The following is a 26,714-nucleotide window of genomic DNA, read 5'->3' on the forward strand; positions in this document are numbered from 1 at the left end:
CTTGTCTAGATGTTTTACACTGTCCAATTTATCTATGATTAGGGTGTTCGTTATGAAACTTATGAGCTTGTGACCATGTGTTGCTGTGTGATTGTGATGACTTCTCGTAGAAAATATTGGGTAATTGGTTTTGTACTGGTGGACAATATGTTTCTTGCATTGCTTATAATTAGCTTGTCTAGATGTTTTACATTGTTCAATTTATCTATGATTAGGGTAGTCGTTATGACACTTATGAGCTTGTGACCATGTGTTGCTGTGTGATTGTGATGACTTCTCGTAGAAAATATTGGGTAATTGGTTTTGTACTGGTGGACAGATTGTGGGTTTTGTGAGGATGAGTAAAACAAGCGCATTGTGGTGAAAGAGCTTAGAGGTCTTGAGAAATGTGAAAAACAGAACGATTTTTGTCCAATTTATCTATGATTAGGGTGGTCGTTATGACACTTATGAGCTTGTGACCATGTATTGTGTTGCTGTGTGATTGTGATGACTTCTCGTAGAAAATATTGGGTAATTGGTTTTATACTGGTGGACAGATTGTGGGTTTTGTGAGGATGAGTAAAACAAGCGCATCGTGGTGAAAGAGCTTAGAGGTCTTGAGAAATGTGAAAAACAGAAGGATTTTTGTGACCAGATTATAATAGGTACTGATGTGGTGGTATTGATTAAAAACTTGTTATTGAAATAGTGCCTTATCTTCTGAATCCCGATTTTTGTGACCAGATTATAATAGGTACTGATGTGGTGGTATTGATTAAAAACTTGTTATTGAAATAGTGCCTTATCTTCTGAATCCGGATTTTTGTGACCAGATTAAAATCCTAGGTACTGATGTGGTGGTATTGATTAAAAACTTGTTATTGAAATAGTGCCTTATCTTCTGAATCCACATAGATACTCGATCATGTTTTTGAGGATTTTTGTCTGACTTTTTAATTTGTTAGTTAATTCATTTAGTCTCTCGTACCTAATAACTAATAACTCATTAGCTTATTACAGTTATTATTAGGTATAAATAACTACCTATACTAGACATCCCTTTACTTAGCACCTATAGGTACTAATTTTTGTCGCACCATCTTTTCTGTTCCAGTCCTTCTTCGGCCGATCCTACAACAACCTTCCCTCGATCTCGGCCAGCCACTCACTATGAGGTACAGCTGATCAGGTCCGCCTGTCAGGTAACTGCTAAGGTCTTATCGTTCCGAAATCGAAGAGAGAAGGAAGACAGGATAGGAGAAAGTCAGTCGTTCCTAGAACGAACATTATCCCATCAGGATAAAATCCGCCCCGGGCGGGAATCGAACCCACGGCCTAGCGCTTACAAGGCAGACACACTACCATAACTACCTATACTAGACATCCCTTTACTTAACACCTATAGGTACTAATTTTTGTCGCACCATCTTTTCTGTTCCAGTCCTTCTTCGGCCGATCCTACAACAACCTTCCCTCGATCTCGGAGTATTGTTTTGTTAAGAAATAAAAAATCAGCCAGTTGCAATAGCATATTGAAAACAGTAGTTCCCAAGGAATCACTAAAGTTAAACTATGTTGTACATGGTTGGTATCAGGGATGGGTGACCACCTGGTCAATCTTAAGTTGCTGTCTATTCACAGCCTAGCTCAGACTGGGTGTGGTTTTTGTGAGGAGATTTATAGTTTGTCATTGAATTGAGAGTAAAACCAGAGTCACTTTAAACTGTGGCAGTTATACTGTGATTATAGAGCTTTCTTCTGACATGTGTGTCTGTTTTTTCAAACTACCATTGTGTCACTGTAACATTTGTTTTGGTAATATTTTTGAGCCCAAAAATGGAATATACCCTGTTTATCCCGCTAGAATAAGACTGTAAAATCCCTTTACATGTGCAGTCTATACAATGTCTTATGTACTTGGTACATTATGAATTTGTAATTACTTTTACTTTTCATACCTTGCTTATTAAAAAAAAAAGAAAAAAAAAATCAAGTTAAAAAAGTAACATCTAATCAATTTTCTTTTGCAGACCTTAAAACAGAGACGTGTCCAAGTAGTCACTGCACTGCAAGAACTCAATACCAGTGTCACTGTCGTGCTCAATCTACTATCCAATGATGCAGTGATGAAACAAATGGAATCTGTCCGAGACCAGAAAACACTGTGCACTTATCTGACAAAAGAGTTTGATGTAAGTACCTATTTCTAGAGAGCAGTATCATGTTTCCTCATCAGGGGTTCTTTTATGTCCCTCATCAGGTGGGCGTTTATGAAACAATTCAGATCTCTTTTATTTTCTTTACTGTAAAACTCCCTTGAAAATTTAAACCCAAACTGTAGGTAATAAGTCGCTAGGTAGGTGTTGAGTTGGAGTTCTAATGTAGTAAGAAAAGATCACTTTGAAAATAGAACATTGGAACGAATTTATTTTGTGTAGACTCAGCTCAGCAATTGTGCGGTGTATGGCACTATGTGTGTGGGAGCTGAGGCCTCACAGCAATATGTTACCAAGAGATACCTGGTAAGTTACTTGTATAATATAAATAGATGGGTATCCATATCCTAAATATATACAGCCCCTTGTGTAACTGACTGACTGACTGACTGACTGACTCACTCACTCACTCACTCATACTAATTCTAAACCTAACCTATCAGTGTAGTGCCATTTGCCATGGGATGACTGTATTCCAGTATAGTTGTGTAGTCAGTAGTCAGTCAGTAGACTGCAGACCGGTGTCTGAGACAATTCTTACTAGAAGAGTTCGTGTTTTGATATTTTTATTGGTAGTTATGTAACTTTTATCACGGTTCTTTTGCAGTAAAAAGTGCATTTTTTTGTGGTAGGAAGATCATTTTTGTGCAGTTAAATTGAATTTGGTGTCGTGTTATCTATATGCAGTTCCTTGAAGACTGAGTACCTATTTTTTAGTACCTACCTAGTTTTGTGGCCTATCAGTGTAGTGCCATTTACCATGGGCCATGACTGTAGTTGTGTTTGTGTTATAGTCAGTAGACTTCAGACCGGTGTCTGAGACAATTCTTACTAGAAGAGTTCGTGTTTTGATATTTTTATAGGTAGTTATGTAACTTTTATGACGGTTCTTTTGCTGTAAAAAGTGCATTTTTTGTGGTAGGAAGTGCATTTTCGTCTGCAGTTCGATTGAATTCGAGTGTCGTGTTAACTATACAGTTCCTTGAAGACTGAATATTTTTAGTACCTAGTTTTGTGCTCGATCTTTTTTTAATTTGTAAAATTAATTAATAAACTACCTAATTAGATTACCAAAGGTATTTTATTTAATATTCATAGGTATACTCGTACTCATTATAAATATTATTTCTCTCAATAATTTCCGGATTCCACAAGGTATTAGGGTTTTTACTTTTTGAAGTGTTTTAGCCTCTTATCACCTTATCAGTTATTTTAAAATCAATTCCGGGTACAAATACTACCTACCTAAGGTACCTATCTAATAAAGTAATAAGTATAGGTAAATCACATAAAATTGCCCGGTACACATACCTACCTATTAGGTAGGTACCTATTTTGTAGGAACCTTCAGAAATTTCACACAGTTTCATGTCAATACAAACAATTTGTCATACAACCTAGGTAGGTAAATCACATAAAATTGCCCGGTACACATAGGTACCTACCTATTAGGTAGGTACCTATTTTGTAGGAACCTTCAGAAATTTCACACAGTTTCATGTCAATACAAACAATTTGTCATACAATCTGAACGTAGATAGGTAGTTAGATACCTAGGTACCTAATATGCGATCAGATCGCAAGGTCTGTCAGACAGTGTGAGCGTGAGTGGCGGAAATCTTGAGAACTACGTCTCTCAGGCGGTCTGACAGACCTCGGCCTGAAGCTTTTCTCCGTCACACACTTGGTCTGCCAGACGGTTGGAACATGTGTGGTGGACATTGACACTGATTCTTATAGGTACCGTTGTTTTACATTTCAGCCTTCTTTCTCCTGTCCAGTGTCCACCATCATGATTCGACGGTTCTTCAACAACTACCCTCTCCTCAGCAATTGTGCGGTGTATGGCACTATGTGTGTGGGAGCTGAGGCCTCACAGCAATATGTTACCAAGAGATACCTGGTAAGTTACTTAGATCAGCCACTCACAATGTGGTACAGCTGATCAGGTCCGCCTGTCAGGTAACTGCTAAGGTCTTATCGTTCCGAAATCGAAGAGAGAAGGAGGACAGGATAGCAGAAAGCCAGCCGTTCCTAGAACGAACATTATCCCATCAGGATAAAATCCGCCCCGGACGGAATCGAACTCACGGCCTAGCGGTTAGAAGGCAGACGCACTACCAACCAGGCCAACTAGGCTGGCCCCAGGAATTGAAGGAACTAAATTGATTCCCTCTGTAACTCATCTGAATTGAAGTGGCGATGATGATGATTCAATTGCTTTTTATTAGGTTTGATTGCTACTGACACTTGGGTTAGCTGTTCGACTGAAAACAATATTATAGGTAGTACCTTAGGTACCTATTAGGTACCTTAGCTGTAGTGTGCCTCCAATATAGTGACGCAATTTCAGGATACCGACAGTTCAGGGGTACCTTGTGAGTCCAATGGAGCATTTTTGGCATAGGTAATGGTACTTTTCAGCTCAAAAACTTATATTCTTAGCCGGCCTCTTAGTACCTAAGTACCTACCTCTATGATTATTAAATAAAATTTGTTTTCTGTTTTTCATTTCAGAATCCTACAACTCCTCCAGAACCCATAGATACGGCTGCTCTAGGTCGATATGCCATCCTAGGAACCTGTATCAACCCAAACATACTCTACTTCTGGTAGGAATATCAAGTTCCTGAGCCTAATTAGCTTGGAGTGGAGGGTAATGAGGGTATAGCTCATCTGCCTTGTATTATCCGCTAAGTCGGGGTTTTGATTCCCACCCGGGGCGAACTTTGTCCTAAACAGATAAGGTTTGTTCTCGGAACGGCTGGCTTTCTCCTATCCTGTTCTATTTCTCTCTTCTATTCCAGTACGATAAGACCTCCGTTTGTTACCGTTCCCTCTATCAAACCTCGACTCTTGTCTAGAAAGTTTGGAATCAATGAATCCGTTTACTTAATCCGAGGTTTAAACTTAAACCAAAATTTGGATTGCCTCCGGCCTTAAAAGAAAAATCGAGGTAAAAATTTAAATCTCACTTCGTTCTATCATTTTCTTTTTTTTCCGCAGGTACAAATGGCTAGACAAAGCGTTCACAGGCAAATCCGCTCAGATTGTTGTGAAGAAAGTCCTCATTGATCAATTCTGTATGACGCCACCCCTGTACGCTATCTTCTACACAAGTAAGTAAGGCCAGCCGCTCACTATCAGGTAGGTACGCCTTATCAGGTCCGCTTGTTAGGTCTACACAAGTATGAAAACCTAGCCTAACCTAGCCGCTCCGCTGGTAAAATCCTTTTTAGGCTTTTTTACTTGTCCTATAGGAAGGAAAGTAGGTACCTATTCGGACAAATTTTTCGACGGTCAGTTTTTTCTTAAGAGGTTTGATAGAGGGAACTCTACCAACGGAGCTCTCCTCGTCCCGAAATCGAAAAGAGAATGAAGACAGGATAGGAGAAAGCCAGCCATTCCAAGAATGAACCTTTGTCTGTTTAGGATGAAGTTTCCCCGAGCGGGAATAAAACCCGCGACCAGCCCTCACAAACTAGACGGGCTACCCTCAAATCTAACTTAGTAGTACAAGGCAAATTTTTTAACAGACTTTTTCCATGGGTAGGTACATAAATATAGAGCTAATTCAGTCGAACCTGGATGCAAGAGAATCGAGGGGACCACCATATCCACGTGTTTGGTTCAGAATGAAGGGCCCAGAAAATTTTCTCTTATATCCAGCATTCTCTTTTATATAGAGTTCTCTTATTTACAGGTTCGAGTGCATCTTTTTCTCCTTATAGGAAGGAAAGTAGGTATTCGGACAAATTTTTCGATGGTCAGTTTTTTCTGAGGTTTGATAGAGGGAACTGTAACTGCCAAGGTCTTGTCGTCCCGAAATCGAAGAGAGAAGGAAGACAGGATAGGAGAAAGCCAGCCATTCCGAGAATGAACCTTATCTGTTTAGGATAAAGTTTCCCCGAGCGGGAATAGAACCCGCGACCCTCACAAACTAGACGGGCTACCCTCAAATCTAACTTAGTAGTACAAGGCAAATTTTTTAACAGACTCTTTCCATGGGTAGGTACATAAATATAGAGCTAATTCAGTCGAACCCGGATACAAGAGAATCGAGGGGACCACCATATCCACGTGTTTGGTTCATAATGAAGGGCCCAGAAAATTTTCTCTTATATCCAGCATTCTCTTTTATATAGAGTTCTCTTATTTACAGGTTCGAGTGCATCTTTTTCTTTTTGCTTATTTCAGGCATGTCCCTCATGGAGGGTAAGGACGACATTTTCGCCGAACTTCGGGAAAAGTTCCTGCCCACCTTTCAAACCTCGTGCATTTTCTGGCTCCCCGCGCAGACCATCAACTTCTTCTTCCTCCCTCCGGCGGCCCGCGTTATTTTCGTCGGCACCTGCTCGTTCGTTTGGATCAACATTCTCTGTTGGCTGAAGAGGAGCGATTTAAACGCGGAAAGTTCGTTGGCGGTCGCCCCGGGCGTGGCGGTGAAGGAGGAGAAAGAGTTGTGATGTTCTTTCGTCAGCGAGTGTGTGAGTGCTTTCAGAGAGAAATTTTTTGAGGAAGCAATCAGCTTTTCTTGTTGTCCATATTATCTGACCATACATAATTATAACTTCACAGCTAGGTAGTCTGACTGAGAAAGAGTTGTGAGGTCCTTGCGTTAACGCGTGGAGTGAACGTGATTTCAAAGTGCAATTTTGAGGAAGTGACTAGTTGTTAACACCTACACATAGGTACCTACCTATTATGTTTGTATTGTTACTATATCTTCAGCTAGTCTGAGTGAGAAACATGGGCGAATACAGCCCTCTGGTTTTGGGGGCACGGCACCCACTGAAGAGGGTGTGGTGGGGGTGCTCGAAGTAGATTTGGTTGATCGACGTCGACTGAAAGTACTCTCCCTCGACAACATAGATTCACCTCGTCGGACGTCCATCGATCGACTATGTGTGGACACAGCTGTAGAAGGAACTGTAACAAAGGAGAACTTATCGTCTCGAAATCGAAGAGAGGAGGGCAGGATAGAAAAAATCCAGACGTTCCGAGAACAGACCCCTCGTCACTAATCAAGAGTTGATATGTACACCAATCGATTCCTCGTGAAAAATTAAATATGGAAGACACCTTAGTAATCTTAAATACTCTACTAGAAACTCTTGTTTTCCGAAAAAACAGATTGAAATAGGGAGATATCACAGAGAGGGAGCAGAGAATGAGAGAACCTTCCAATCTGAAAGCAGAAGAGAGAATGAGCTCTGACAATGAGTACGAGTAAAAAGTATTCGAATACTTTTGTACTCACTAAAGTAATCGGATAGACGCTCGATCCGTATCCGCGGATACGGATCGTGAATGTATTCAGTATTACCCATCTCTACTGTGGATGTTTGGATCCACTTTTCCTAAGTCTAACAAAAGGAATTTTGTCAAGTTGAAACTTAGAAATCGCGTACAGTAGATTTTATGAATATTTTTTGAGTCCATAGAAGGCCTGTTAAGTTCCAATCGATATGTACCTACCTAGGTATAGGTTCAACAAAAGGCTGTTGGGGACTAAAAAGAACATTGGCAAAACCCATCCCTAATCTTTTTTATGCACTTCTTCTTCTTTTTCTTTGCCTTTTCCCATGTACAGATGGGGTCGGAGGTTTTTGTCAGCCTCTCAATCAGTCCTAACTGGAGTAATTGCTTTGGGCTGACATTTGGTTTTGGCAACAAATTTTACAAGTGGGTGCCCTTTAACAAGGGGAATTCAGGCTGGTATACTCCCTGTTTAAAGTCCCTCAGCCAGACTAAGCTGGTCTGCTCCCTTTTTATCGCCCCCCAGCCAGACTTTTAGCGTCCTACTACTCAGCCAGACTTTTTTATGTTATTGTTCATTTTCTTCTTCCAGTTCAAGATGGACATGATGGAGTCGATGTACAAGCAAGCTGATCTGCTCTCTTTTTAGCGTCCCCCAGCCAGACTTTTAACGTCCTACTACTCAGCCAGACTTTTTTATGTTATTGTTCATTTTCTTCTTCCAGTTCAAGATGGACATGATGGAGTCGATGTACAAGCTGGCCAAGTTCCGCTACGAGTGCGGCAACTACTCCATCACCACGTCCTATCTCTACTTCTACCTCCTGGTCATGCCAACTTCGGACCGCCACTATTTGGCAGTCCTGTGGGGCAAACTGGCTTCGGAGATTCTCGTCCAGAATTGGGACCTGGCGCTCGAGGATTTGAACAAGCTCCGGGAGTATATCGACGGAGGGAGCGCCAACTTTGAATCCCCGCTTCATTTGCTTCAGCAACGCACCTGGCTCATTCACTGGTCCTTGTTTGTGTTCTTCAATCATGTCAAAGGTTTGTAGATTATCCTGAATTTTTTAGTTATTCTTACACTTTATGCACCAATTATCTCAAAAATCACATTGAGAAAATTTCTGTCTATATGTATGTATGTTTGTGTTTATCTGTCTGTCACGCTGATGGACCTGTTTTTGTCCTTTTTTACTTTCCTTATCCTATAGGAAGGAAAGTAATGTAATCGGGTCAAAATTTCGATGGTCAGTTTTTAGTGCCAAAACACGGATCCTGAAATTTTTAGTTATTCTTACACTTTATGCACCAATTATCTCAAAAATCACATTGAGAAAATTTCTTATGTAGGTATGTATGTTTGTGTTTATCTGTCTGTCACGCTGATAGACCTGTTTTTGTACTTTTCTACTTTCCTTATCCTATAGGAAGGAAAGTAATGTAATCGGGTCAAAATTTCGATGGTCAGTTTTTAGTGCCAAAACACGTTTTGAGGTCCGAGCCTAAATCCAAAGTTTCAGCCATTGGTCCTATTTTTAGTGCCAAAACACGTTTTGAGGTCCCTAGAGCCTAAATCCAAAGTTTCAGCCATTGGTCCGTGTGTGTGTCTGTCTGTAAAAAAAATATCTCGAGAATGGTAAGAGCTAGAGAGTTGAAATTTGGTATGTAGATGTCAAATGTGACAAGGATGCGACACGATACTTTTGGTGTAGAGTTTCTTCGTCGTTTTCCACATGCACCAATTGAATTGCTTGTGAGTGTGGAAATCACAGGTTGCAATGGTAACGCTAGATTGGAATGTGTGAATGGATAAATCAGTGGAGGACAGAGATGAAGGTCCCGTGCATGGTGTAAGGAGGGATTGATGTGTTGATCCTTCACTGAAGGAACAGAAGGAATCTGTGTCGCTTGGTACCGACAGTGGGAATAGAGATTCAGTTTGAAGTGTACCTTATGGTAAGACATGAGGCGGAAGTTACCATCCGGTGGAATGAAGGACAGGATGCGTTCGGCCTCCCACCGTTTGAACCGGACACACGGGTGTGGTAAGACATGAGGCGGAAGTTACCATCCGGTGGAATGAAGGACAGGATGCGTTCGGCCTCCCACCGTTTGAACCGGACACACGGGTGAAAGCTGACGTCATCAAACAGGCGGGGATTCATGAAGGAAAGCGTCAGATCCGGCATACCGCTGAGCTTGATACAGCAGTCGATGTAGCCTTGGATTTCCGAGAAGATTGTGCTTCCCGTTTTGTCTATGATGGCGTCCACTTCCTCAATTACGTCGAAGTAAGCTTCGTTGTTTGTGTACTTCACACCTGTACGCCGCCAAGGTACACTGGACAGCTGTCCGCTAGGCAGAATGGAACTCACGTAGACCGATCTCATGTCTGTCTTTGTGCCATCTTTTGGTGTTTCCTTTGACACACCCATTGCCTCTGAACCGTTTGAGTGACCTCTGACTATTCTCCCGGAAGGATTGGCTGATTTCCAGATTGATTTTCTTGACATGGTGAATGACATTGGTGACACATTTGTCTCCTGTTTCCACCAGTACATCATTGAGTTCATTGTCTATTTCCATTCCTACCAAACTGTCCTGTCCGTTGTTGCGTGGGCGTTTTTCATTTGGGCCTCCAAATTCGGGCGCTTTTGGGTTCACAAACGAGCAAGAGTTACTCTTTTCTGCTTGAGCAGTTGAACAGCTAGCTGGTGATGTCTCAAAGTTGGCGTGAACGCTGGTGGATGGATTTTGGATTCCTAGAAAGAAGAAAAGTTTTTTTAATTGTGTTGGCTTAAGGATCATCTACTTGACGATTTTAAGACCTATCGGAATTAAAACCAACATTATTGTCTGTCTTTCTCTACCTCTTCGGGTACTAATCAGTCTTACTTTATCTTTTTGACTATAGGTAGGTAAGTACTTACATAATTATTATTAATAAAATTATTACTTTTGTCTTTATATTTAAATTGAAAAAAGTAAATAAGCCACTTTACCTTGCTCCATAAAATTATTACTTTTTTTTTATTTGTATTTGTCTTTATATTTAAACTGAAAAAAGTAAATAAGCCACTTTACCTTGCTCCTGTTTTCTTCTTCTAGGACGTCTTCTGTGCTCTTCAATCACATCACTAGGTTCCTAAGGTGTCTTCCATATAGAATTTTTCACGGGGAATCGATTGGTGTACATATCAACTCTTGATTAGTGACGTGGGGTCTGTTCTCGGAACGTCTGGATTTTTCCTATCCTGCCCTCCTCGCTTCGATTTCGAGACGATAAGTTCTCCTTTGTTACAGTTCCTTCTACAGCTGTGTCCACACATAGACGATCGATGGTCGTCCGACGAGGTGAATCTATGTTGTCGAGGGAGAGTACTTTCAGTCGACGTCGATCAACGGGGTCGAATCAAATGGTGTACATATCAGACTGGCTACCCTAACCTATAATACATACATATTTGAATTTAACTCATGATTGATTAATGATACCAGCTTACCAAACCTCTTTTTACTTTCCTTATCCTATAGGAAGGAAAGTAATGAAATCGGTTCAAAATTTCGATGGTCAGTTTTTAGTGCCAAAACACTTTTTGAGGTCCCTAGAGCCTAATTCCAAAGTTTCAGCCATTGGTCCGTGTGTGTGTCTGTCTGTGTGTGTGTCTGTCTGTAAACAAAATATCTCGAGAACGGTAAGACCTAGAGACTTGAAATTTTTGTATGTAGCTGTCAAATGTGACAAGGATGCGACACGAAACTTTTGGTTAAGACTGGTGCAAAGGTTGGCGGCATTTTACCGCTTTTTGGCGGTTTTCGGTGTAATTTAACAATATCTCGGGTACGGTATAAGCTAAAGACTTCAAATTTGGTATGTATTTCACAAATGTGACAAGGATGCAACACAGAACGTTTGGTTAAAATAGGTGCTGCGGTTGGCGGTATTTTGACCGCTTTTTCGCGGTTTTCAGCAATATCGACTAAACGGTTAGAGATATTGTAAATGTTACAACAGAACACCCTAATAAGCACCATTCAATAGGATAAGGAAAGTCTTGTGATGTTCACACCAGATTTTTCCACTAGAAAACGGCTCGACCAATTTAAACGCTTAAAATCCCAACACAAACACGTCCTGCCTTGATTGAGGCTTTGAAATCTCCTGAAGAATCATTATAATTCTCCTGTCCTTTCTTCATTCTCTCTTAGATTTCGGGACGATAAGACCTCAGCACTCTCAGCAGTTACAGTTCCTTCTATCAAACCTCTTTTTTTTACTAAATTCTTTTTTCAGGTCGTGACCTCATTATCGACATGTTCCTGAACCGGCCTCACTATTTGAACGCCATCCAAACCATGTGCCCCCACATTCTGCGCTATCTTGCGACAGCGGTCATCATCAACCGATCCAAGCGAAACGCCCTCAAGGATTTGGTCAAGGTCATTCAACAGGTGAGTCAACGTGTTAAATGGAGTGGTGTGCGGAGCGAACGTGTTGATTTTTGATCACTTTCTGTGATGGACATCCAAAAACGAAAGGCTTACTTTTGTGTTCTGAATAGCGCTAAGAAGCGGCCGAACCTTACATTTCTCGAACTTGGGTCCAAGGAGAGTTTTGATCTACATTTTATAAGAAACCTCTCTGCAAATTTGGAGCTACCTTCGGCTAAAGGTAAAATTCTGAAAACGGCAAACTCCGCCCTGACAGGAATAGAATGGAATTTACCTTGTTTATCCCGCTGAGATAGGACTGAAAAGTCTCTTTACGCCCGCAGTCTAACTCAGGTATTATATATTTTGACATATTACATATTATCATTAGTATCATTACCTATCGAAACTTTGGCCCTGAATCATCACAGCCGTCATCGTTGTGGTTTTAAACCAGGTCGATTCACGAGACCTCTCCAAAATGTTCTGCCTGTTCAACTCTCGACTCTGTGTATGATCCCAATCACCACTTTTCTTAGTTGTCGGCTCCTCATTCCATCCTATTCTTCCTCAGGAATCCTACACATACAAGGATCCGATCACGGAGTTTCTCGAGCACCTGTACGTCTCGTTTGACTTCGAGTCTGCTCGGGAGAAGCTCACGGAATGCACCGAAGTTCTGGACAACGATTTCTTCCTGGTCGCCTGTCTGGATGAGTTTGTGGAGAATGCCAGGCTGATGATCTTCGAGACGTTCTGTCGAATCCATCAGTGTATTAGCATTCAGTAAGTATCGATTTTTTTTACTTTCCTTATCCCACAGGAAGGAAAGTAATGTAATCGACAAAATTTTCGATGGTCAGTCAGTTTTTAGTGCCAAAACACGTTCTGAGGGTCCCTAGATCCTAAATCCGATGTTTCAGCCATCATCGGTCCGTTTTTGTGTCTGTAAACAAATTATCTCAAGAACTGAAAGAGAGCTAGAGACTTGAAATTCGGTAGGTATAGGCCAAAAATGCAACAATGATGTAACGAACTTTTGGTTAAGATCGGTGCAGCGGTTGGAGGCATTTCGGCCGCTTTTTGGCTGTTTATTATTAATAATAAGAGGTTTGATATAGGGGACTCTAACTACGAAGGCCTTATCGTCCCGAAAGCGAAGAGAGAAGAAAAACAGAATAGGAAGAAGCCAGCCGTTTCGAGAACGAACGTTACTTGTTTAGGATAAAATCGGAATCCAACCCGCCACCTAGCGCTTAAGCTGTGTCCAGCCATACCATAGTTGACCTCGTCCATGTGTCAGTTCACGTCGATCGACGAGGTCGACTATGTGTGGACACACCTTTACACTGCAGATGAGCTACTCTCCAAGCTAACTAGGCAGGCAGACCTAAATGTAATTACAATGTGTGTCTTTCTCTCTACAGAAAGCTCGCATCCAAGGAAGACCTAAATGTAATATTACAATGTGTGTCTTTCTCTCTACAGAATGCTCGCATCCAAGCTGAACATGGGCACGGACGAGGCCGAGTGCTGGATCGTCAACCTCATCCGAAACGCCCGCCTGGATGCCAAGATCGATTCCAAACTGGGGCACGTTATTATGGGCACCCAGCCCCTCTCCCCGTACCAGCAGCTTCTGGAAAAGATCGACACCCTGTCCGTGCGCTCGGAAGCGCTACAGGCGCTGATTGAGCGCAAGGTCAAGGTGCGCAACAATAGCGCGAACGCCGGCGGCGAAAACAGCTGGGCGAGCAAGGAGTTTTGAGCTCGGAGCGCGAACCTCCGTGTTGGCAGTTTTTACTAACCAATGAGGAATGGTTTGATGGTACACTGACTAAATTATTGGGAAACATTTGCCCCATTTACAATTTTACATGTAAATGGAGTTATTTTTACATCCGAATATTTTCAAGTCAAATCTTTCTCTGCCAAGCCTCAACAATAAAGACATTTCACAAAGTGGGGAAGCACGAAATTCTTTTTAAGAAAGAATGGGTGTTTTTTCTTCCTCGTTTGGTTAGTAAAGTTTACTTAATGCCATTTGTAAAATAAAAATCGATTGAGAAAGAGGACAAAATAAATAAAATAAGTGAAAATAATAGCCGAAAAACTCATCTTTTCAGTAGAGGGTTTCTTTAACTTCGTTACATCTGAGGAGACGAGATGTTTCAATAATTTTTCTGATTACTCATACCTACGGTTGACTTGTTTCTTCTCAATTTCAGCTACTGTAGTTGGAAAAAAAATATGCTTTTTATATTATTATGTGTACAGTCATTAAAATCCCTTATCATTCTTTCTTCTCTGGACTCTACATTGATGTCTTATTTATCTCTATTAGTTTCTTTAACTTCGTTACATCTGAGGAGACGAGATGTTTCAATAATTTTTCTGATTACTCGTACCTACTGTTGACTTGTTTCTTCTGAATTTTAGCTATTGTAGTTGGAAAAAAAAAATATGCTTTTTTATATTATTATGTGTACAGTCATTAAAATCCCTTATCATTCTTTCTTCTCTGGACTCTACATTGATGTCTAGCTACTGTAGTTGGAAAAAAAAATATGCTTTTTTATATTATTATGTGTACAGTCATTAAAATCCCTTATCATTCTTTCTTCTCTGGACTCTACATTGATGTCTTCTTTAACTTCGTTACATCTGAGGAGACGAGATGTTTCAATAATTTTTCTGATTACTCGTACCTACGGTTGACTTGTTTCTTCTCAATTTAGCTATTGTAGTTGGAAAAAAAAAATATGCTTTTTTATATTATTATGTGTACATGTACAGTCATTAAAATCCCTTATCATTCTTTCTTCTCTGGACTCTACATTGATGTCTTATTTATCTCTATTTCTCTTTATAGCATTGCGTCAGATTGTTAGATTTCCAATTCCAACATCATAAGTTACAAAGATGGAAATTTTCAATACGAATAAATAATGAAATATGCATAGTTTTAGAAGATACTCTGATTAATAATAATAATAATATGCTTTTATATTTTTCATTTATTCATATTTACATAATTATTACCTAAAAGGATAAGAAAATCTTCTAAAGGGAATGTGTTTTCTTATAAATTTATTCCCGCCACTCACGGTCTGAGCGTAAGTGTCTGGACTGTTTGATTAGTCAGATAGTCAGATATTTGTACCTCCTGTGAGCTCTAAGACCAGAGCTTACCAAAAAAATAAAAAAAAAAATCCAGCAAGTGTTGGAAAATGGAGTATAGGTATTTGGAGTATAATGCTATTTTGTTCCAGCTCATATTCTCACTTGGAAAGTACCCCCAGTGGTGATATACTTGACCCCTTTGAACGGCTTGTACTTTTCTCCATACATATCCAGCCGGTTCACTTTGAGCCCGGAGATTGCCAACTGGTTAATCGTAAACTTCACATTGATGGTCAGATTGAAGTTATGATTCTCCTGACCACTCTGTACGGTGAAGCTGCCCCGAATGTTGGGTAGTTTGTTTTCAATGTCAATCCTGCCGACATCCCATGTTAGTATCTTCTTAATTGGATCAAATGTGTATTTGCCCTGGTCTCCTGACCGCTCTGTACTGTGAAGCTGCCTCGAATGTTGGGCAGTTTGTTTTCAATGTCAATCCTGCCGACATCCCATGTTAGTATCTTCTTAATTGGATCAAATGTGTATTTGCCCTGGTTCTGAAGTAACGTGCAGTTGAGGACCACACTTGGCATAGGGATTTCAATGACAATATTCTCAATCGTCCTGCCAATCGTTTGCTTAGGTCCAATGGTCATATCTATCTTGTTCTGCTTGAAGTTAATGTTGTGGTTGATGTAGAGCGGGATAGCCACAAGGTTCTGCGTGTTGATGTGGTAAGACATGAGGCGGAAGTTACCATCCGGTGGAATGAAGGACAGGATGCGTTCGGCCTCCCACCGTTTGAACCGGACACACGGGTGAAAGCTGACGTCATCAAACAGGCGGGGATTCATGAAGGAAAGCGTCAGATCCGGCATACCGCTGAGCTTGATACAGCAGTCGATGTAGCCTTGGATTTCCGAGAAGATTGTGCTTCCCGTCTTGTCTATGATGGCGTCCACTTCCTCAATTACGTCGAAGTAAGCTTCGTTGTTAGTGTACTTCACACCTGTACGCCGCCAAGGTACACTGGACAGCTGTCCGCTAGGCAGAATGGAACTCACGTTACTCCCGCCTGTCATCGCACGTCAAAGTAAGCTTCGTTGTTTGTGTACTTCACACCTGTACGCCGCCAAGGTACACTGGACAGCTGTCCGCTAGGTAGAATGGAACTCACGTTACTCCCGCCTGTCATCGTATTGGCGATGGTCCTCAGTATATTGGGCGGTTTGATCAGCTCCTTCAACACGTTACTCTCCGTGGCCAGCGGGAACCCATTGTCTAGCATCTCATCGAGAATCTCGTACACCACCACGTAGTTGTCCTTCAACACACTCTCGCTGCAATCGTTGAAGTAATCGTGAAAGGTCGTGACTACTCGGTCCAGGAACTCGATAACGAAGAGGGGCGGGACTTCGCTCATCGTCACCGCGACGAAGAACACGCCTTTCCGATAGACGCTGATGAGATAATGATGGGGTGTGGTTATGATGGGCGGTATGTCTTCGGGTTTGGCCACGGAGTTCTGGGCCTCAAAGAAGTAGTCGCATACGGAGCGGGAGATGATACGCTTCCAGTGCTTCTCGAGAATGATGTCACTGGTGGAGTTGATGATGAAGAGACTGTGAATCATGATGGTGGTGGGATACTAGTGGAAACTGAAGAAATGATGAGATAGCTACTAGTGGAAACTGTTGAAATGATGGAACACTCGTGGAAACTGAAGAAGAAATGATGGAACACTAATGGTACCTAACTGATGAAATGATATAGGTATCAATTAGCTAGAACTAGATTACCAGGCCAATGGAAAAACAGGACATTCATAAAGACCAAAAGAAATGTAGAATAGGTGAAAATGGAATGAAATATGCCTTGTTTAGTAGAGGATATGAGATTTGGGTACTTCAGCAAACTTTATCCCGTCAAGTGAGTGATCACTTCTTTACAAATAAAGTGAATAATCACTTGGATAGGCACACTTCAAAACGAGGTAAATGGGAGAGGTTTTGTAAAAAATTCCTAGTGTCTGGTATGCTATCTTGTTCAATTCTTTAGGGAAATTAACAAATATTGGTCCAAAAGGTGCATGGAAACTCTGATTGGGAGAGGTTTTGTAAAAATTCCTAGTGTCTGGTATGCTATCTTGTTCAATTCTTTAGGGAAATTAACAAATATTGGTCCAAAAGGTGCATGGAAACTCTGAGGCTGCAATTCTCAAAGCCTCAATCAGCTCCTTTGATATTCCAACAATTTCATGGACCTTGAGGAGTAAGGGGACTACTTCCACTGGATTTGGACTGCAGGAAGGAGGACCAGTTATTATATTGCACAATACTTTACCAGGGCGGTTTTCGGTGTAATTTAACAATATCTCGGGTACGGTATAAGCTAAAGACTTCAAATTTGGTATGTATTTCACAAATGTGACAAGGATGCAACACAGAACGTTTGGTTAAAATAGGTGCTGCGGTTGGCGGTATTTTGACCGCTTTTTGGCGGTTTTCAGCAATATCGACTAAACGGTTAGAGATTGTAAATGTTACAACAGAACACCCTAATAAGCACCATTCAATAGGATAAGGAAAGTTTTGTGATGTTCACACCAGATTTTTCCACTAGAAAACGGCTCGACCAATTTAAACGCTTAAAATCCCAACACAAACACGTCCTGCCTTGATTGAGGCTTTGAAATCTCCTGAAGAATCATTATAATTCTCCTGTCCTTTCTTCATTCTCTCTTAGATTTCGAGACGATAAGACCTCAGCACTCTCAGCAGTTACAGTTCCTTCTATCAAACCTCTTTTTTTTACTAAATTCTTTTTTTCTTTTTCAGGTCGTGACCTCATTATCGACATGTTCCTGAACCGGCCTCACTATTTGAACGCCATTTGATGAGATACCTACTAGTGGAAACTGTTGAAATGATGGAACACTCGTGGAAACTGAAGAAGAAATGATGGAACACTAATGGTAACTGATGAAATGATATAGGTATCAATTAGCTAGAACTAGATAACCAGGCCAGTGGAAAAACAGGATATTCATAAAGACCAGAAGAAATGTAGAATAGGTGAAAATGGAATGAAATATGCCTTATTTAGTAGAGGATATGAGATTTGGGTACTTCAGCAAACTTTATCCCTTCAAGTGAGTGATCACTTCTTTACAAATAAAGTGAATAATCACTTGAATAGGCACACTTCAAAACGAGGTAAATGGGAGAGGTTTTGTAAAAATTCCTAGTGTCTGGAATGCTATCTTGTTCAATTCTTTGGACTTTGGGGAAATTAACAAATATTGGTCCAACAGTTGGATGGAAACTCTTCTAAGGCTGCAGGTCTCAAAGCCTCAATCAGCTCCTTTGATATTCCAACAATTTCATGGACCTTGAGGAATAAGTGGACTACCTCCACTGGATTTGGACTGCAGGAAGGAGGACCAGTTATTATATTGCACAATACTTTATCAGTGGGATTTTGCTCTGGAATGAAATAAAAAGGAGAAATATATTTCAGTATCAGACATGTCATACATAACAGACAGACTTGAGTGCAAAAAGGTGGGATTTTTTCTCAAGTAAGGAACATGAAAATCTCATTTTTCTCCCTTTCAAATAAAATCTAACAGGTATGAAAGACCTTGAGGAGTAAGGGGACTACTTCCACTGGATTTGGACTGCAGGAAGGAGGACCAGTTATTATATTGCACAATACTTTACCAGTGGGATTTTGCTCTGGAATGAAAGAAAAAGGAGAAAAAATATTTCAGTATCAAGCATGTCATTCATACATAACAGACAGACATGAGTGCAAAAAGGTGGGATTTTTTCTCAAGTAAGGAATATGAAAATCTCATTTTTCTCCCTTTCAAATAAAATCTAACAGGTATGAAATGCAATATAATGACTGACCTCATTAATTTTTTGTGTGCTAAGAAATTAAGTGAAATAAAGGAGAAGTAAAGAGAGAAACAGAATTATTTATCAACACAGATATATTTTGAATTAACAGAATTCAAGTAGGTATGTAAATCACTTATAATTATAATAGAGAACCAATTTTTCCAAAAGGAAATATTCATACCATAGTATTAGAAACACTGAAGAGTACCTCCCTATTTGAAAAGTAATACATTAGGAAATCAATAGATAGATCATAATTTGTTCAAATCTTACAATTCATTTCTAGAGTATAGTTTATTTTACAAACCCAAAACACCAACTCCTGAATAATGTTAAACTGAAAACCCAAGCTGACCATGAACATGTAAGGCTATAAGGCAAAGCCAAAGGGTAGGTATTTGCAAATTGAGGATTTAATGTGAGCAGTTAATTTCTTTCACCTACATAAGTAAATTTAAACAGATTCTTATAAGGCAAAGAACAAGAATCTCTCTACAATGAAACATAACATAGGTACATCACGTTTAGATAATGATCTCAGTATCACCAAGTTCTTCGTCAGTCGGCAACACAATAGTGGTGGGATCCGCATAATGAGGGGATATCAATGGTAATCCGTCCCTTTCTCGTCTACGCAATTCCAAGAAAGCTTCTCTGTGTGACCAATCTTCCAGATTGACTTCTGGTCTGTAAGCTAGGATGAATATGCTCAAGCACAACCCAAGTGAAATGAGTAAGAACCCATGGTGGTGCATTTCATTCAAATCTTCAAGTTCACTTTCTTCCGAGAACCCATACGATTGCCAATGACGTTTTTCTTGTTTGATTTCACAAGCTTCGGTCGCACTACCGGTTGCAGAAGTGGCAGACACATCAGATTTCTTGTTGGAAGTTGAAATCAATCTTGAGAAGACAGTGCTAGTTCTAGACTTGGGTATTTTGCTGAGGAGACGTAAACCTAACATACCTGCCATGATTCAAGGGGAGATATTAGGGGACTCGTGTGATATTCACCTTTGCGTGTCCTCTTCAGATGGTCAGTGTCATGAAAACGTACAGATTTTCTTCTCAAACGCTGGTCTTATTGGTGGAAAACACGAAAAAGACGGGAAAAATAGTGAAAAATTAGAGAAATATCGGACTCTCTTCCATTTTTCTCGAAAAAAATCGAAAAATAAAAACAAATTAACAAAATCCTCTATGACCTTCAGATAACGAAATCAGCTGATTTTAAAATATGCATCGTGCGAGTCGGGCTTTTTCTTGGCTCCACTTTTTCTACTTGTCGATGTCTAGACATACTAACCTCCTGTGATGTAAACAAAACTTGAAATCTTCAAAATCAAAATCTTGAAGGAAAAAAGTGTTTTAATGTTTTTGCCTCTGAAGTTTTGAAGAAAGAAGAAAGTTGTCTTCCGTTTTTCCCAAATGGTCTGAAATAGGTACCTGTATCAGACAGTTTGCTGGATTGACTCATTGACCTAAGCCAGCCCTCTTCACCCAACAACAATAAGCTTGAACATTTTGACTTGGTAAGTAAAACCGTAATCAAATGATTCTCAAGAGGGTCTTTATTTTTAGATGCAAGTAGCAGGACTTTAGATTTACCTACTATCAGGCTCCCTGGCTGTAGGACTGTAAACAGGGAGGAAAACAACTAGCTTAAGTAGTTAAGTAGGCGTCCACAATCCACAATGGAGAACCAACCATCAACCCTCGGCCAGTACCTAGATCAGGAAATAAATCAGTTGCTATGGGATACTAGGTCAAATGCCTTACTGAAGTCAAACAGGACAAGGGTGGTCGCCATTCCGCTGTCCATGGCGGCCTGGATGTCGTCGGAAACCTTGAGCAATGCGGAACATGTACTATGACCAGTACGGAAACCAGATTGAAGTGGGTTGAGGAGGTTGTGCCGGTTTAAGTGGGACGTGATCTGTTGATGAATAAGCCGCTCCAGCACCTTAGAGAGAGAGCTCAGGAGACTGATAGGTCGGTAGTCGGTGGCGCTGGAGGGGTTTTTGACCTTGGGTATGGGGCGTATGAGAGCAAGCTTCCATGTTTCAGGGAAGATTGAGGTTTGAATGGATACATTGATGTGGATACATGAATGGAATGGATACATACATTGAGGATACATTTAAGACCTTAGAATCCTTAGATAGAACTTACCAACAAAGAATACGGTGGGCGTGCTGGCAAACGCATAGATGAGTCCAGAAATGATGATCGGTGCAGCGGTTAGAGGCATTTCGGCCGCTTTTTGGCTGTTTATTATTAATAATAAGAGGTTTGATACAGGGGACTGTAACTACGAAGGCCTTATCGTCCCGAAAGCGAAGAGAGAAGAAAAACAGAATAGGAAGAAGCCAGCCGTTCCGAGAACGAATGGGTGCAGCGGTTGGAGGCATTTCGGCCGCTTTTTGGCTGTTTATTATTAATAACAAGAGGTTTGATATAGGGGACTGTAACTACGAAGGCCTTATCGTCCCGAAAGCGAAGAGAGAAGAAAAACAGAATAGGAAGAAGCCAGCCGTTCCGAGAACGAACGTTACTTGTTTAGGATAAAATCGGAATCCAACCCGCCACCTAGCGCTTAAGCTGTGTCCAGCCATACCATAGTCGACCTCGTCGATGTGCCAGTTCACGTCGATCGACGAGGTCGACTATGTGTGGACACACCTTTACACTGCACATGAGCTACTCTCCAAGCTAACTAGGCAGACAGACCTAAATGTAATTACAATATGTGTCTTTCTCTCTACAGAATGCTCGCGTCCAAGGCAGACCTAAATGTAATTACAATGTGTGTTTCAGTTCACGTCGATCGACGAGGTCGACTATGTGTGGACACACCTTAACACTGCAGATGAGCTACTCTCCAAGCTAACTAGGCAGGCAGACCTAAATGTAATTACAATATGTGTCTTTCTCTCTACAGAATGCTCGCGTCCAAGGCAGACCTAAATGTAATTACAATGTGTGTTTTTCTCTCTACAGAATGCTCGCGTCCAAGCTGAACATGGGCACGGACGAGGCCGAGTGCTGGATCGTCAACCTCATCCGAAACGCCCGCCTGGATGCCAAGATCGATTCCAAACTGGGCCACGTTATTATGGGCACACAGCCCCTCTCCCCGTACCAGCAGCTTCTGGAGAAGATAGATACCCTGTCCGTGCGCTCGGAAGCGCTACAGGCGCTGATCGAGCGCAAGGTCAAGGTGCGTAACAATAGCGCGAACGCCGGCGGCGAAAACAGCTGGGCGAGCAAGGAGTTTTGAGCGCGGAGCGCGAACCTCCGTGTTGGCAGTTTTTACTAACCAATGAGGAATGGTTTGATGGTACACTGACTAAATTATTGGGAAACATTTGCCCCATTTACAATTTTACATGTAAATGGAGTTATTTTTACATCCGAATATTTTCAAGTCAATTCTTTCTCTGCCAAGCCTCAACAATAAAGACATTTCACAAAGTGGGGAAGCACGAAATTCTTTTTAAGAAAGAATGGGTGTTTTTTCTTCCTCGTTTGGTTAGTAAAGTTTACTTAATGCCATTTGTAAAATAAAAATCGATTGAGAAAGAGGACAAAATAAATAAAATAAGTGAAAATAATAGCCGAAAAACTCATTTTCCTCGTTTGGTTAGTAAAATTTACTTAATGCCATTTGTAAAATAAAAATCGATTGAGAAAGAGGACAAAATAAATAAAATAAGTGAAAATAATAGCCGAAAAACTCAAAAAAAGTCTTTTTGCCTCTGAAGTTTTGAAGAAAGTTGTCTTCCGTTTTTCCCAAATGGTCTGAAATAGGTACCTTTAACAAACAGTTTGCTGGATTGACTCATTGACCCAAGCCAGCCCTCTTCACCCAACAACAATAAGCTTGAACATTTTGACTTGGTAAGTAAAACCGTAATCAAATGATTCTCAAGAGGGTCTTTATTTTTAGATGCAAGTAGCAGGACTTTAGATTTACCTACTATCAGGCTCCCTGGCTGTAGGACTGTAAACAGGGAGGAAAACAACTAGCTTAAGTAGTTAAGTAGGCGTCCACAATCCACAATGGAGAACCAACCATCAACCCTCGGCCAGTACCTACTGACCCAAGAGAAAATAACACAAACCTATGCTAATGATTTGAAGTGTCTGCAACAGAGCCTTGACCATAGTCCCAACCCTCTAAGAAGATCAGGAAATTTAGCCGAGTATTACTTTCTATTTCTAATATGTATATTATAGCACTATAGAAGAGCTATACTAGTAATGATTTTTTTTCTGCAATGGTTGATGGTCTCTGCAAGGGTCTGTGGTTGCTGATGTGATTGTGAACTAAGGCCAAAAACAGATAGAAGTAAATAGCTTTTTGCTCTCAGTTCTATAGGTACAGTTTGAAGTTTTTGCATCCTTCTATTGTTGATCAAATATCACAAACATAACCTGGCCAATAAAAAGAAGACTTTTGACATTATAATGAAATTGTTGAATATGTTTTATGATTTCAGTTTTCATACATCAAAGATGAGCCAGAGTTAGAAAGTTTGAAGAAAAAAAAAACAACAAGAAATTTAGCCAAGTATTACTTTCTATTTCTAATGTATAGCAGAGCTATGCTAGTTATGATTTTTTTCTGCAATGGTTGATGGTCTCTGCAAGGGTTTGTGGTTGCTGTTGTGATTGTGAACTAAGGCTAAAAACAGATAGAAGTAAATAGCTTTTTGCTCTCAGTTCTATAGGTAGGTACAGTTTGAAGTTTTTGCATCCTTCTATTGTTGATCAAATATCACAAATATAACCTGGCCAATAAAAAGAAGACTTGTGACATTATAATGAAATTGTTGAATATGTTTTATGATTTCAGTTTTCATCCATCAAAGATGAGCCAGAGTTAGAAAGTTTGAAGAAATAAACTAAGCAAAACCAACTTCTTTTAAAAAATTGACAAATATATCCCAACAAAAAAACAAGCAAAACCAACTTCTTTTAAAAAATTGACAAATATTTCCCAACATCAAAATGGCCAACAACAATGATGATGATAGAAGAAATAACCAATCAACATCTCAGTCTCTGTTTTCAGATGTTAACAATGAAGAGTTTAAAAAACGGCAAAACAATCTGTTCAATGTTCTTCTCGAGACAGAAAAGGAAACCATCAAAAAGGATTCATTTCTTTCCGTATCAAATAAAGAAACCATGTCAGAAAAAATAAAAGTTCATAGAAACATACGTCATGAGTACAATTACAATCGTGCAGAACCCAAACACATACGGAAATCTGAAAGTGTGTTCAAAAAACCTGACAATAGATGTTTGTCAACTGCGTTTAGAAATGAGACAGAAAAGGAAACCATCAAAAAGGATTCATTTCTCTCCGTATCAAATAAAGAAACCATGTCAGAAAAAATAAAAGTTCACAGAAACATACGTCATGAGTACAATCACAATCGTGCAGAACCCAAACACATACGGAAATCTGAAAGTGTGTTCAAAAAACCTGACAATAGATGTTTGTCAACTGCGTTTAGAAAACCGGTGAGCAATAGAACACCAGACTTCAAAGTAAATCCTCACAAGTGGACAAAATATTCACTATCCAGTGTGTCTGACAATGATTTATCAGATAGGTCAAACACAAATGCTGCCCTATCTTTCCTCAATGACTTGAAGAAACAAAGGACTCTGGAAAATGATAGCATCAACATGGATGTGAGCCCATCACATGAGGATGATGCTAAAACTAGTAAGATTTTGTTCAAAAAGAAATCCCTTCCAAGAACAGTACCTGAATCTTCTGATAACTCACCCTTAGGTAATGGTACATCTTCCCAGGAACATTATGTTGGAAGTAAGCATGTTATGCCTGAATATGTCATAGGACAAGGCAATAAACCTAAGAAAATAAAGAACACTAATTTTGTTCAAAAAGAAATCCCTTCCAAGAACAGTACCTGAATCTTCTGATAACTCACCCTTAGGTAATGGTACATATTCCCAGGAACATTATGTTGGAAGTAAGCATGTTATGCCTGAATATGTCATAGGACAAGGCAATAAACCTAAGAAAATAAAGAACACTCGGGATCCGCATAATGAGGGGATATCAATGGTAATCCGTTCCTTTCTCGTCTACGCAATTCCAAGAAAGCTTCTCTGTGTGACCAATCTTCCAGATTGACTTCTGGTCTGTAAGCTAGGATGAATATGCTCAAGCACAACCCAAGTGAAATGAGTAAGAACCCATGGTGGTGCATTTCATTCAAATCTTCAAGTTCACTTTCTTCCGAGAACCCATACGATTGCCAATGACGTTTTTCTTGTTTGATTTCACAAGCTTCGGTCGCACTACCGGTTGCAGAAGTGGCAGACACATCAGATTTCTTGTTGGAAGTTGAAATCAATCTTGAGAAGACAGTGCTAGTTCTAGACTTGGGTATTTTGCTGAGGAGACGTAAACCTAACATACCTGCCATGATTCAAGGGGAGATATTAGGGGACTCGTGTGATATTCACCTTTGCGTGTCCTCTTCAGATGGTCAGTGTCATGAAAACGTACAGATTTTCTTCTCAAACGCTGGTCTTATTGGTGGAAAACACGAAAAAGACAGGAAAAATAGTGAAAAATTAGAGAAATATCGCACTCTCTTCCATTTTTCTCGAAAAAAAATCGAAAAATAAAAACAAATTAACAAAATCCTCTATGACCTTCAGATAACGAAATCAGCTGATTTTAAAATATGCATCGTGCGGGAAAAATAGTGAAAAATTAGAGAAATATCGGACTCTCTTCCATTTTTCTCGAAAAAAATCGAAAAATAAAAACAAATTAACAAAATCCTCTATGACCTTCAGATAACGAAATCAGCTGATTTTAAAATATGCATCGTGCGAGTCGGGCTTTTTCTTGGCTCCACTTTTTCTACTTGTCGATGTCTAGACATACTAACCTCCTGTGATGTAAACAAAACTTGAAATCTTCAAAATCAAAATCTTGAAGGAAAAAAGTGTTTTTGCCTCTGAAGTTTTGAAGAAAGAAGAAAGTTGTCTTCCGTTTTTCCCAAATGGTCTGAAATAGGTACCTGTATCAGACAGTAATGTTTTTGCCTCTGAAGTTTTGAAGAAAGAAGAAAGTTGTCTTCCGTTTTTCCCAAATGGTCTGAAATAGGTACCTGTATCAGACAGTTTGCTGGATTGACTCATTGACCTAAGCCAGCCCTCTTCACCCAACAACAATAAGCTTGAACATTTTGACTTGGTAAGTAAAACCGTAATCAAATGATTCTCAAGAGGGTCATCTGGGTCATTATCATTAGATGCAAGTAGCAGGACTTTAGATTTACCTACTATCAGGCTCCCTGGCTGTAGGACTGTAAACAGGGAGGAGAACAACTAGCGTAAGTAGGCGTCCACAATCCACAATGGAGAACCAACCATCAACCCTCGGCCAGTACCTAGATCAGGAAATAAATCAGTTGCACTTACTTGGGTGATGTTTCAAAGTCATAGAGCAGGAAAAATGAGGACCAACGGAATTTTTCTTTTTCTTACGACTTTTTCCGAGATAAAAATTTAAAAAATACCGGTAAATCATGAACTTTGATGTCACGGCATACACTCCCATAGGCAAAGACGTCACATCAAATGTCCCGAGCAAAGCTCCCTTGCAGGCAACACATTAATGTGTTTGTGCACATACATTTCTGCGCAGTTCTTTCTGCTCCTCCACTAGTGCGCTTGCATAGTGGCGCTACCTAAAATTGAATTTTCGACTTTTTACTATTATTGTGCACAATCCACA

The 26,714-nt window shown here is 40.2% G+C and overlaps 6 protein-coding genes across 10 annotated transcripts; 3 read left to right on the top strand and 3 right to left on the bottom strand.

Annotated features, from left to right (window-relative positions):
* Positions 1–1,988: 1,988 nt before the first annotated feature.
* On the top strand, positions 1,989–14,004 carry LOC103514804 (eukaryotic translation initiation factor 3 subunit E; the record flags this gene model as incomplete). The annotated part of the gene is made up of 5 exons (XM_026827679.1): positions 1,989–2,174; positions 8,183–8,504; positions 11,755–11,912; positions 12,466–12,677; positions 13,380–14,004. Coding segments are annotated over 5 exons (1,158 nt in total), but the record flags the coding sequence as incomplete, so codon positions are not given.
* Positions 2,432–7,001, top strand: LOC103514802 (mpv17-like protein). 5 transcript variants are annotated; one of them, XM_008479709.3, is made up of 5 exons: positions 2,706–2,900; positions 3,961–4,101; positions 4,716–4,810; positions 5,205–5,317; positions 6,396–7,001. In XM_008479709.3, the coding sequence occupies exons 2-5, from the start codon at positions 3,991–3,993 to the stop codon at positions 6,662–6,664; spliced, it is 588 nt and encodes a 195-aa protein (XP_008477931.1). In that variant the 5' UTR covers positions 2,706–2,900; positions 3,961–3,990; the 3' UTR covers positions 6,665–7,001. The 5 variants fall into 5 exon arrangements, with proteins under 5 accessions (XP_008477935.1, XP_008477931.1, XP_008477933.1 ...); XM_008479711.3 differs by lacking the exon at positions 2,706–2,900 and adding an exon at positions 3,009–3,353; XM_008479708.3 differs by lacking the exon at positions 2,706–2,900 and adding an exon at positions 3,010–3,274.
* Positions 14,005–14,854: 850 nt separating the features above from the next.
* On the bottom strand, positions 14,855–20,118 carry LOC103514801 (AP-3 complex subunit mu-2). Its single transcript, XM_026827678.1, has 6 exons — positions 19,934–20,118; positions 18,657–18,751; positions 17,915–18,404; positions 16,203–16,688; positions 15,457–16,089; positions 14,855–15,334 (listed from the first exon to the last, which is right to left on the bottom strand). Exons 4-6 carry the CDS (start codon positions 16,645–16,647, stop codon positions 15,165–15,167), a joined length of 1,248 nt encoding a protein of 415 aa, XP_026683479.1. The 5' UTR covers positions 16,648–16,688; positions 17,915–18,404; positions 18,657–18,751; positions 19,934–20,118; the 3' UTR covers positions 14,855–15,164.
* Positions 18,994–20,061, bottom strand: LOC103514800 (NADH dehydrogenase [ubiquinone] 1 beta subcomplex subunit 11, mitochondrial-like). The gene has a single exon (XM_008479702.1). The coding sequence runs from the start codon at positions 19,891–19,893 to the stop codon at positions 19,444–19,446; it is 450 nt and encodes a 149-aa protein (XP_008477924.1). The 5' UTR covers positions 19,894–20,061; the 3' UTR covers positions 18,994–19,443.
* A 3,754-nt stretch (positions 20,119–23,872) lies between the features above and the next one.
* On the top strand, positions 23,873–24,871 carry LOC103514805. The gene has a single exon (XM_026827674.1). It carries the CDS (start codon positions 23,933–23,935, stop codon positions 24,869–24,871), a length of 939 nt encoding a protein of 312 aa, XP_026683475.1. The 5' UTR covers positions 23,873–23,932.
* A 104-nt stretch (positions 24,872–24,975) lies between these two features.
* LOC103514806 (NADH dehydrogenase [ubiquinone] 1 beta subcomplex subunit 11, mitochondrial-like) lies at positions 24,976–25,600 on the bottom strand. Its single transcript, XM_008479717.3, has one exon. The coding sequence runs from the start codon at positions 25,387–25,389 to the stop codon at positions 24,976–24,978; it is 414 nt and encodes a 137-aa protein (XP_008477939.1). The 5' UTR covers positions 25,390–25,600.
* Between the last annotated feature and the right edge of the window lie 1,114 nt (positions 25,601–26,714).

The sequence above is a fragment of the Diaphorina citri genome, unplaced genomic scaffold (assembly GCF_000475195.1).
Source record: "Diaphorina citri unplaced genomic scaffold, Diaci psyllid genome assembly version 1.1 scaffold1225, whole genome shotgun sequence".
In the NCBI taxonomy this organism is placed as follows: Eukaryota; Metazoa; Arthropoda; class Insecta; order Hemiptera; family Psyllidae; genus Diaphorina; species Diaphorina citri.

Coding starts and splice junctions, on each gene's coding strand:
- LOC103514802 (XM_008479709.3), top strand. CDS start 3,991: ATGATTCGACGGTTCTTCAACAACTACCCTCTCCTCAGCAATTGTGCG. Junction 4,102..4,715: donor ATGTTACCAAGAGATACCTG/GTAAGTTACTTA, acceptor TTTTCATTTCAG/AATCCTACAACTCCTCCAGA. Junction 4,811..5,204: donor CCAAACATACTCTACTTCTG/GTAGGAATATCA, acceptor TTTTTTCCGCAG/GTACAAATGGCTAGACAAAG.
- LOC103514801 (XM_026827678.1), bottom strand. CDS start 16,647: ATGATTCACAGTCTCTTCATCATCAACTCCACCAGTGACATCATTCTC. Junction 16,090..16,202: donor CATCGCCAATACGATGACAG/GCGGGAGTAACG, acceptor GTGCGATGACAG/GCGGGAGTAACGTGAGTTCC. Junction 15,335..15,456: donor CAGCTTCACAGTACAGAGCG/GTCAGGAGACCA, acceptor CCGTACAGAGTG/GTCAGGAGAATCATAACTTC.
- LOC103514800 (XM_008479702.1), bottom strand. CDS start 19,893: ATGGCAGGTATGTTAGGTTTACGTCTCCTCAGCAAAATACCCAAGTCT.
- LOC103514805 (XM_026827674.1), top strand. CDS start 23,933: ATGGCCAACAACAATGATGATGATAGAAGAAATAACCAATCAACATCT.
- LOC103514806 (XM_008479717.3), bottom strand. CDS start 25,389: ATGGCAGGTATGTTAGGTTTACGTCTCCTCAGCAAAATACCCAAGTCT.